This window comes from Chanos chanos, chromosome 11 (genome assembly GCF_902362185.1).
Source record: "Chanos chanos chromosome 11, fChaCha1.1, whole genome shotgun sequence".
NCBI classification, from domain to species: domain Eukaryota; kingdom Metazoa; phylum Chordata; class Actinopteri; order Gonorynchiformes; family Chanidae; genus Chanos; species Chanos chanos.
The window spans coordinates 15,756,946-15,768,552 of record NC_044505.1 but is presented as its reverse complement, the minus strand read 5'-3'; the positions used below and the strand labels follow the sequence as shown (position 1 = coordinate 15,768,552).

The 11,607-nt window shown below is 44.8% G+C and overlaps 1 protein-coding gene across 1 annotated transcript; it reads right to left on the bottom strand.

The window, feature by feature from the left end:
• Positions 1-148: 148 nt before the first annotated feature.
• On the bottom strand, positions 149-6,712 carry pcdh18a (protocadherin 18a). The gene is made up of 4 exons (XM_030788084.1): positions 4,232-6,712; positions 3,671-3,759; positions 2,488-2,657; positions 149-941 (listed from the first exon to the last, which is right to left on the bottom strand). Exons 1-4 carry the CDS (start codon positions 6,710-6,712, stop codon positions 226-228), a joined length of 3,456 nt encoding a protein of 1,151 aa, XP_030643944.1. The 3' UTR covers positions 149-225.
• Between the last annotated feature and the right edge of the window lie 4,895 nt (positions 6,713-11,607).

Genomic DNA, 11,607 nt, shown 5'->3' with positions numbered 1-11,607 from the left:
CCAAAAAATTAATATTCACAAAACATCTTCACATTATAAATGTAACTGAACAATGGCTACAGTACTGGGCGCCCCTCTCTTTCTCGCTCTCTGTCTCTCATTATTATCCCTTCATTCCAGGTGATTGAGACAAATAAAGAGAGGGAGAGACAGAGAAAGAGAGAGAGAGAGAGAGATCTCTACAGAGTCTGATAAAGTTTGCACTGGGCTGTTTATTTCTGGTTTCTAGCTCTGACGGACGTCTTGTAAGAGTTTGTTGATTTCAGCCACTAGTTCGCCAGCGTTGATGGCGTCATGGCGACCATCGCCGCGTTTACTCTGCAGGTGACACAGCATGCTGTCGAGCTCATCTTCCTCGTAATTTTCCGGAATCTCCTCCATGGCCGGGAGCCATTTTAGGTGCGCCTGCGTCGCCACGTGATTGGTCGAGCTGTGGCCCGTCGTCACGGCTCCTCCCGGGTTCTGAAAGTGCGTATTGGCCGCCCAGGCGGCCACGCCCTGCGGGTAGGCGGGGCAAGAAGAGGAAGAAGACGACGCAGCGGCGGAAGGGGAAGAAGAGGACTTCCCCGGCAAGAAGCCTTTCCTGGTTTCCGTGGCGACCTGTCGCTCTGCGACTTCGTTGCACTCGGAGTAAGAGTCCAAAGAGGGTGGGAGGAGACGCTGGAAGACGGTGTTCATTTCGGAAAGGAGCGAGCCCGTGCCGCCCAGGGGGTCCGATCCGTCCTCCGACCCCGACTCTTTCCCGAAGGTGGAGAAGCTACGCCTACGGTCGGCCGAATCGATGGACTGCTGGTCCTCCTCTTGCAGTGGTGGCTGGGCCTCTTCCCCGGGGATGTACATGTTAGTTCTGTAATCAGACGAAGCCAACGGGGGCAACGAAGGCATCCAGCACTGGTCAGAGTGGCCCAGAACTCGGCACTCCTCTGTGCACAGTCTCATCGCTAGATGAGGAGGAGGAGGAGGAGGAGGAGGAGAGGAGGTGAGGGGAGAGAGAGAGGGAGAGAGAGAAAATAGAGAGAGAGAGAGAGAGTTGATTATTATTATTGTTTCTTTCTTTCTTTCTTTCTTTCTTTTTTTTTTAGGTTATTATTCACAAAGACCTGACATCCTTTGTTTAGCCGCATTATCATTCATTGCTTTGGCAATGTTGCCGCGCACCAATAAAGCCAGCTTGAATTTTAATGTGAGGCTCAAAAGAGGGAGAGACAAATGAGAGAGGATGGAGGGAGAGGGAAGGAGAGAGAGAGAGGGGAGGGGTGTGAAGTGATGAGGAGAGGAGCAATAGGGGGGGGGAGAGAGAGGAGAGGGGAAGGGCAGGGCACAGAAGAGAAAAGAATAGAATAGAAGGAAAGAGGATGGAGAAGAGATATGAAATAGGTGAGAATACACAAACACACACACACACACACATATACACACACACACACACACACACACATATATATATATAATATATATATATATATATATATAGGCACCTTGGCAGTTAAAATCTGAGATTGATTCTTTCGGCTTGTACACTTGACTAGGTAGAAAGATGGAGAACAAGGTGAAGGGGGTAAAATACAGTGCCTCTGGAAGGGGGGAGGCAGAGAGAGAGAGAGAGTGAGTGAGTGAGGGAGAGAGAGGTAGGAGGAGAGGAGAGGGGGAGTGGGGGGGGATAACAGCATTGTGAAAGCAATTACTGTGAATTTTCTTCAGTTCAGACTTGAAAGCATCAAGCTGTCAATCATTTTTGGCAAACTGAGAATGAATGCAGGAGAATGACATACACACACACACACACACACACACACACCCTCCCCATCCTCCCCTCACCTCTCCTGTGTCTATTTTGGGCTGAGGGAAAAGGAGAATGACGCTGAGATTTGAGATGGCAAAAGAAACGTACTCACAAATAATGTACTTTCACCCCAATAACAAAAAAATAAAAAAACCCCACAGAGCTCTGTCCCTGACAGCACTGCCCATGTATTTCATTTGGACAAAATATTAAAAATATTATACACAACTCTCCACTGTGTGCAACAGATAAGTACATATGTGCAGTTGAATAAGCAGCTGATGGAGTTTCTGTACCCTATTCATAGTCGCTTTATGCTCTTAGGAGTTTCCAGCTGAAATAGTTTGATTGGCAGGAGAAGAAGATTATTTTCTGCTATGTTTGCCTATTTAATCTATTTAATGCCTCTCTCTCTCTCTCCCTCCCTCCCTCCCTCTCTCTCTCTCTCTCTCTCTCTCTCTCTCTCTCTCTCTCTCTGTGTATATATATATATATATATATATATATATATATATATATATATATATATATATATATACACACATATATATATATATACCTGCCTTCCAACCTTTCAAGGTAGCAAGGGCCTCAGGGTGAAGGTTTTCTTAAAGACTGTCCTGGGAACTGTCTGTAGTCCTCCAGCCCAGTTTAAACAATATAAAGGAAAGCAAAGCGAATCGGTTTTTCAGATCAGTGCTCACCTGGGTGGAGTCGGTGATGGCCGTCAATGTGGAAGACATCACCGAAGCCCTCTCCCAGCAACCGGTCGCTAGGCGACTCCCTGCCCATGTCACAATCACTGTCGCCCGCATCACTGTCACCACGCCCACTGTCCTTCAGACTGAACTTATCCATATCTTGGAGGGCATACCTATACACACAAACAAACAAACAAACAAACAAACAAACAGATACAAAGGCCGGTGTAAGACAAGAGTAACAAACAAACAACACAATAAAGTTGTGTGTGAACTTTACAATTCAACAGCTGTAAGGGTGAGGGTTGGCTGTTGTTACTTTTCTACCTTAAATAAAAGAGTTTTAACAAAACAACAGAAAAAAAAAAAGAAACTGTTTCAGTTCTAATAAATTCCTTTACCCCAAACCCTGCTTCCAATCTCAACCCTTGATCATTGACCTCATCTAAACCTGAATTGTAAACAAAATCTTCTTAATGCTCCAACTATTTCTGCTGATTCCCTCTAACAACCTTATCATTCATTTATAACTGCAGATTAGACTCTTATTACCAAGACTGACTGCCTATAACACACAGGATAATCTGAAACACAAGGGACAAACATCCTCATAAACTCTCCATTGACCAAAGTATTTGATGGTGTTGTTTTATGTATGACACAATTTATCTGTACAATACATATTCCTTATTTTGTGTTCCCATCATTATAACAGACAACCAGTTGGAATCTATACACAAAAATGTATAGGGTCAGAAAATGGCATAATTTATGATAATAGAGCTCATAAAACCAAAAAAGCAAAATAGTGCTTGTAAATGTGCAAGCATGGGAAAAAAAAAGTCTAATCACAACACAGCATCACATATTTTGAAAAAGATGGCATGATCCGAAGTCTAAAACACACATGAACAACATAACAACATAAAAAAAAGGCAAGTTATGACCTCATGTGACAAGCTGTCCAATCAGCTTGCACAGTCTGGGGTGACCACGGCAACAGTGAAGTTCTGTCCTACTCTACCACAACATTCTAGAATGCCTGTCATCCAATCAACACCAGGGAAGGCTTTGCAATCAATGCAGACCAATTTAACACACTACATACTTATCAGGTGCAGTTCTATAGTTTGATATATCTGTGTAGAATTGAAAAAAAAATAAAGTTGGACTTGAGGGAAATTACCTGTAGCTTCTTGAGTATTTATTTCCACGGAAGCTTGGTCTCGGTTGATAGTGACCCTGATGAAGTATTGACAGAAGCTGTGAGACTTGCTATATCAAAAAACAGATGGCATAAATAAAAATGAATACAGATGGAACATGACACACACACGCACACAAACAGATACATGCACACACACACACACACACACACACAAAAAAATGAACATGACACATCTGAGATGAGTATGAGACGTGGCGAGACAAAAACAAATGAATGAGACATTCAGATGGAAAACGACATCTCAGTGAATTAGCAGACGTGCAACTGATAATGAGTGTACAGCGATGCAAGGGTGGCAACCCATAAACTATGTATTAGGATATAAACAGGGGATTAGAATGACGACATCTATTGTAATACACAGGGAGGGTGTGTGTGTGTGTTTATGAGAGAGAGACAGAGACAGAGAGGGAGAGAGAAAGAGAAAGAGAGAGAGATTGTGTGTGTGTGTGTGTGTGTGTGTGTGTGTGTGTGTGTGTGTGTGTGTATGTATATTTATGCATATGTACACTTTCTTACCTCCACTGGGGGTGTGGCATGCGTTAGCTCCAGGGCAAGGTTCTCTGGGATGTGATTGGACGAGATGGTCACCAGGCTGTTGAGAGACTGCCGGCTGTGGTGGCTCTGGCGGCTCTGGGCCCTGTCGGGCAGGGGCGAATCGGAGGGCGACCGGTGATGTGCCCGTATCGGCAGCGTTCCGTTTATGGTGGGCACCAGACTGATGTCTCCCTTATGGATCTGGCGTGACGGCTTCTTGGGGTGGTGCTGGTAGTTGGATTCCGCCACCCTGCAGTTGTAAGAACGAGTGTCCTTCTTTTCTTGGCTGCACCGTGCGGCGAACATCACCATAATGACCAGGAGAATGGTACAAATCGCTCCCAGAGAGATGATGATGATTGTGGAGATGTCGAGTGAGGGCTCCTCTTCATCGGCTGGGTGCTGATGCATGGGGTTCTCCCGGTTCTCAGACAAGGTGAGTTTAAGCAAAGCTCTGGCACTGAGTCTTTCCGCCCCGTTGTCTTGAACCAGAACGTTCAGATCCAGGTGTTCCACCGGAACCTCCTCCATGCTCATGTTCGCTCTGATCTCGCACGTTCTGGGGTCCATGGTGAAGTAGCCGCCTTCGTTACCGCTGACGATGGAGCACGTCAGCTCTCCGTTGGCTCCCGAGTCGAGGTCCGTCGCCCGGACGACCGTTACCAGGTGACCGGCCTCGCCGTACTTCGACACGGGCACGTCGGCCGTGTGGTTCCAAAGCTGCGGGACCATGATGACCGGCGCGTTATCATTCTCGTCCTGAATCGTCAAGGTGACCGTGGCGTTTCTGGTGAGGGGAGGGCTTCCAGAGTCCCGGGCCTGCACCACAAACGTGATGCAGCTCAGCTCCTCCCGGTCGAACGTCCGCAAAGCATAGATGGCACCGTTGGACGGGTCGACTGTTACGTAGGTGGACGTGGGACTTCCACGGACCATGTTCTCGGCAATGGAATAGCTGACCTGACCGTTGGTACCAAGGTCTGGGTCGGTGGCCAGAACTGAGGCGAGGTAGGCCCCAGGCAGATTGTTCTCCAGCTTGAAGATCTCGTATTGACTCTTCTCGAACTGCGGCGCGTTGTCGTTCTCATCCAGCACCTGAACAGTGAAGTGCTTGATGGTGGAGAGGCTTGGAGATCCTTTGTCCTCAGCTATAACAGTTAGACTGTATTCAGATCTCTTTTCTCTGTCCAAAGTCACATTGGTGAGAATCATATAGTTCTTCTCATAGGTCTTTTGAAGTCTAAAATGACCTTGACCATGGAGGCTACAAACTACTTCTCCATTGAGCCCAGAGTCTCTGTCATCCACTCTTACCAGTGCCACAAAAGTATCTACAGCAGATGCCTCTGAGATATAGGCCACCTCCTCGTGGCCTGGGGTCATGAGGTTAAGACTAATCTCGGGTTTGTTGTCATTCACATCCACAATTTTGATTACGATCTTACAATGTGCTGGCATTGAATGGGGACCCATATCCTGGGCCTGAATATCCACCTCATAAGCACTGGTGGTCTCATAGTCAACTTTTCTGACCAGTATCAGGTGACCGTTTTCTGGGTTAATTTTAAAAGTCTCTTGGATTTTAGGAGAAACATGACTGCTGAAAGAGTAGACTATTCTCCCATTGGTTCCCTCATCTGGATCTGTAGCGTTCAAATCAATGAGCAAAGACCCCAGGGGAGAATTCTCTAATAAATTAATAACGTACGATGATTTTTCAAATACAGGGTTGTTGTCATTGGAATCAGCTATGCTGATTTTAAGGAGAGTAGAGCCAAATTTGGGGGGAACACCCATATCAGAGGCACTTAGCTGAAGTTCATAGCTGGAGCGCATCTCCCTGTCCAATTCTTTCAGCACAACAAGCTCCGCATATTTGGCGCCGTCGGTCCTGGTCAGAATCTCAATCTTGAAAAAGTCAGACGAGGTCAGAGAGTAAGTGTGGAGGGAGTTTTCCCCGACGTCGGGGTCGGCGGCGCTGTCTAAAGGGATCCGTGTTCCCACAGCTGCAGTTTCAGAGATCTCAATAGGAATGACAGAGCGGGCAAATTGAGGTGCGTTATCGTTAATATCCAGCAATTCCACCTCGATGTGGAATAACTGCAAATGTTCTGTGGGTAGGGTCAACACGTCGAATTCAATAGTACAGTTCAGATTCTTCTCACACAGTTTCTCACGGTCTATTTTCGTTCTGACACTGATTTCACCATCCTGCTCGCGCACGGAGAGCAAAGACGCGCTACCTCTCAGCATTGCTCGGAAACGCGGAGTCACAGAGCTGGGAAGTTTCGATAATACATCAGCGACATCTTCTTTGAGCCTCGCGATGACAGTGCCAGCCTTTTGTTCCTCATAAACTTGATATCTCAGTGTCTTACCCGCAACATGATGTACCAAAACCACCGCCAAAAGAAGTTTTAGCAATCTGGCAAAAATGAGAACGCCGCTGTTGCTGGTATCCATTTTCTCATTTAAAAAAAATCTTCTTTACGTTGTGAAATAAATCCCTAAAATGAACGTGGTAACAAGATTCCCCTTTATAATTCTCTAAATCCGATGCAGAGGTTGTTATCGTTTCAAATACATTTTCCAGAAGACAGTTTTGTGATCAAGAATACAAAAAAAAAAATAACAGTCTCTGACGACTCTCACACGTACAAATGATGAAAAAGAAGCCTGGAAATGAGATATGATAGCGTGTCAGGGGAGAAATCTGTTGCGCTCTTCCGCTGGAGATTCGGAGCGCAACCACCGGGCGCTGTAGGTCTGTGTCTATGCACGCGCGCTTCACAGGATCTCCAGCCGTCTGAGGCGAGTCTACAAACTGAAAGCCTCAAAATAGCACGCCTCACACTCTAAAGCAAGGACTGCCTCCCCCCCTTTCGTGAAGACAAAAAATCCTTCCTAAATCAAGTGCTGCCCCTAAGACTCTCCCGGTGACTATTCAAAACAGAGCCGCTATACATTCCCATTAAAACAAGGGAGGGAGAAGGGAGGGGGGGGGGGGGAACTCCGCCCTTTCGGGTTCACTTTCCTTTTTCTTCTTCTCTCTTCTTTTCTGCGCTAGACTTAAATCAAAGATGAGAGAGAATAACTCGGGTCTAACTTTCAGTGTCGACGTTTGCCCGCTCTTTTTAATCAGTCATAGCCAATAACGGTCGACCGACAGCTTTTCATTTTTTTTTTCTTTTTTTAGCAGAGGAGGCAGAGGTGCGTTCGCAAAAACATATGTGCTGATCTACAAATTGGTCGTCTCTCAGGTATAATCCCAACTGACGACATTTAAGTGCCTTTGCTTTGAACACATTTTACAAAGTGCCATGTCGCAATCTCTTAAGGTGGCCAGCCAAATGGATGCTGCTTTTTTTTTCGGCTGGATGGCAACATGGTCCCTTCCGTATCCACCTATCTCTCTGTGAGTTTTTTTTTTTTTAACTGAAAAAAAAAAAATGAGGAGAAAACACATGCGCTCTGGCGCGTCATCTGCCTTGGCTTCATGCAAGGCTCTAAGCCGTGTGGCGAATTGTGGCAAAAAGATTCCAGTCCAAATGAATAGGTTTAAGCGCTAGTCACGCTGGCGAACATCTCTGCCCGCGTGAATAATGGTGTTTTACAACGCTCCAATACTCGGCCCAGATTCCTTGATCCCCACTAAAAAAAAAAAAAAAAAATCCGTGCGCGTTTTTAAAAGACGAACAAGCGCAACTGGGGACTGCACAATCCCCGGGACCATCTGGCGCAGGTCGCCAACACTGAAACACTGATCATCACCCCAAAATTGATGCAGAACAAAACTCTGTTCAAATCTATAAGTGGGAAACAGTTTTCTTTTTAGAGCGTGAAAATTGCACTATTCAATGTCTTTGGTTCATACACTCAGTAGTAAAAATTGGATGAATTAACCGGAGTGAATATATTATTGAGACCAAATCAAAATCCCATGCTGCTAAGTTAAGTTCACACGTATCCTGGCAGAAACCACGGGTTCAGAATATACAAAGCAATACTTTGAATGGATAGCAAATGTGGTTTTCCATTACACGATACATTCATTGTAGCCTACTTCTGTGCGATTTTTAATTATATGAGTGTTGGCTACAGCCAACAAGACCCCTACCGTTTAAAGGACCCTATTTATTGACAACATTTGAACAAGAGCGGGTTGCAAATGGTGTCTCAAACATTCTTGTGTTAGGTTAGTCACACAGATTGATTTTAAACCAGAAATTGCTTAAGTTGTGAGCTTTTGACTGGTCATGGTTCTCTACGCCATTTAAAACACCCTTGGCGTTTCCACGCGGCAACAGCTGTTTCAACAGATAATCCACAACAGGAGCTTTTCCAACGTTGTGGTTAAATGATGTATCCAGTGAGTAAACTTACAAATGCTTTCCACGCTTTTTGAAATGGACATGAAGAAAACTCCATCTTTACCAGAAGGCGTCAGTTTGACCCTGGCTACCACCAAAAGAACAGACAACCTAACACATTCTTTTGTTTCCTTCGTTTCTTCTTTTCATAAGCAACCATGTTTGAAAAGCGCTCACATTTCTCTTTGCCAATTTTAGGCCGAGTCCATATTTAACCAAGTTTGATACGGGCGGGTGCTTTCTTTGGCGCTGCCCGCTTATAAAGCAGTAATGCAATTACCTCCGCGCGAGACCGCCGCGCTAATCTTATTGCTTGAACAAAGACGTCAAAGTCCGCCAGAATTTCGGGAGTGTTACAGAGGTTCTGGAATGCTCGCTCCGTGAAAATCACTCAGTTTTAAAAGGGGAGAAGATGGTAAACAAAAGCAGATGCAAGCTTAATACACTTAGCCACGGTTTTTCAACTGAAGAACTCCCTTCATCTGTTTTACGCCATAACTTCATCTAATGCTGGAACAATGGGATAATGAAACAAATAAATCAAGGGAGATGAGATCTTAGTCTGAAAAACGCAGGTGCAGTTTAAATAACATCCTATTTCAATATCTTTACGCTCACTGACTCAACAGATTAATTCCTCCAAACTTCATGCGAGCTACCAGTGATAACTAAGGGAATTAATGTCTGTCTCAAGACTGAACGAAGACCACACTACCAAGACAGATGAGAATAAAACCGTTGGAGTGCACACGAACGATCTGCATTTGCACAGAATGTACAAGTTTACAACCGTCGTATGAGGCTGCTGGCTCATCTTTCTAAAGACGCGGGTGCATCCTTTTTCCAAGTGCCATAAAGTCATCTCATGAATTCATCTTGGTCATTGATAGGCTGCCCCTTTTTGCTCGTCAACAATGGACACAGCAGGTGGAGCTCAATCGAAATGAGCTTCGTTTCTAAACTGCTGGAGAGAACTTGTTTTCACTCTCCCTCTCTCACTCTCGTTAAAGGAATGCGTCAAGGTTCGGTCGTTCGTTCGTTCGTTCGCACGCACGCACGCTCGAGCGAGGGCTGCTGTTGTAAAGGCACGCGAGCATCTGTCGCCTCGTCTGTCTCGTTATCCCCTCATTCAATTAGCGGCCTGTGGGTTTAGGGCTTTTCTTTTCGCCAAGGGACTGGTCTTTCAATAGAGCCAATCCATTCGGGGGGGTTTTCAACAATACTCATTGTTATTCATATCTTAACCCCTCCTCCCGAAGACCAAACTTTCTCTGCTTTCACTTGTAGGAATGGGTTTTTATTACCCGTATGAGCCGCTGGAACCGAATGTGGTTTTGAATAACAAGAGCTCAGGAGCTTGTTCGCTCGGGTGATACATGTAGACCGCACGCTTAGAAGGAGCATATTGAGATTTGTGTCAACCGGAGGGCGACAAATTTATAGCGTAGTAGTGAAAGACTTCGTGTACTTTTATGGCTGACAAGTATGCCAATAGCCCCTGTCACGAGACGTCTGTAAGTGCAACAACCTACAGTACTGTTAGAGGAGTCTAATTGATGAAGTCGCTCTAACACAGGGAATGAATATCTAGGACACCCTCTTAAGTATAAAATGTATCGGAACAATGATCAAAGGGTATTATCTTCAGTTAAAATGTATTACAACATTTGATTTCAAACATAGATCAAAATGCAAGCCAGCAATAATATATCTATATATCTTTATCTATCTATCTCTCTCTCTCTCTCTCTCTCTCTCTCTCTCTATCTATCTATCTATCTATCTATCTATCTATCTATCTATATGTTACAGAAACTGAAAATGAGTGGTAAATTAATAGCCTATATCTGTTCCCAGACAAGACTGTTCATCTTACATCATTTTATAAATTGTACAGGGATCCTCCTTACATCACAAATGTCATTGTTTAAAATATTGTTTAGCAAAGTCAATTTGTCACTGTACTGCAAAGAACCAGTTCACCTGAGGTCTGACAAATAAGGAGGCTCTTTCCTCCTCTGTCATATACCTCTCCTCTTTTCATTCACTCCGTTTTCTCTCCTCCATTTTCCTCTCCTTTCTCATTACAGTTCCAGTCCTCTGGCACCCCTGCATGGACCTGCTCTCTCTCTCTCTCTCTCTCTCTCTCTCTCTCTCTCTCACACACTCCGTTCCCTCTCTTTTCTCTTTGCTGTGTTATGTTGTGAGTCAACGCTATGCGGTCCATTCTTCGTGGCCTTGTTTCATAACTAGGTAGTGACTAACATGTCGCTCGTCACTTACGGCACATGAGTGATCACAACAGACAAGTCTTCCTGTAGTTGAGGTGGCCTGTTTGTTGTGAACGCTACACTATGGGTTTTACCGAGAGCAACCGGGGGGCTGATGAGAAAAGAGCGAACTGGCTTTGTCTCGTCCTCTATCGCGTTTGTCAATCCAACCCCCCCCCCCCCCAAAGCCGTTGGCCCTTGGTTCATATCTGCAACAGTCACCTTGAATTAAATAAGACAGAAAAAAAAACCGGCGGAAAAACAAAGGAGGTGAGTCGATTATAATGAGGCGGCGAAAGAGAAAAACTATTTCTCACGTTGAGGCGTTAAACTGCGACTGTCGTTTCTTGTGATTCTTCTGATGCTTTAAAGCACGTATTTACAGGCAATGATTGACAGCTAATTTGTCCGAAGGAGATTACCGCAGAACCAAAGACAAAACCCGGGATGAAATTTAATGAGAGAGGCGTTACAGTAATGTTTTTTTTGATTAAGACATCCAAACACAATGGCTGACAGTGTTTTAACTGGGCCACAACACACTTAGGGTGTTAACACCAAGCACAGACATATAAACAACAACAACAAAAACAACAAACCCAGCATATTTAATGCTTTATATTTCAATATAATCTATAATAACAGCTACAAGTCCTTCATTATGCCGTAGTGAGACCCCGTAATGGTGCTATTGTGATAAAATTCTGAAGCCATTAAA

Excerpts from the sequence above, each read along its gene's own strand:
- pcdh18a (XM_030788084.1), bottom strand. The coding sequence starts at position 6,712 with ATGGATACCAGCAACAGCGGCGTTCTCATTTTTGCCAGATTGCTAAAA. Across the intron at positions 3,760-4,231 it reads ATGCCACACCCCCAGTGGAG|CAAGTCTCACAGCTTCTGTC; the intron begins GTAAGAAAGTGT and ends TTTTTGATATAG. Across the intron at positions 2,658-3,670 it reads AAATACTCAAGAAGCTACAG|GTATGCCCTCCAAGATATGG; the intron begins GTAATTTCCCTC and ends TTGTGTGTATAG.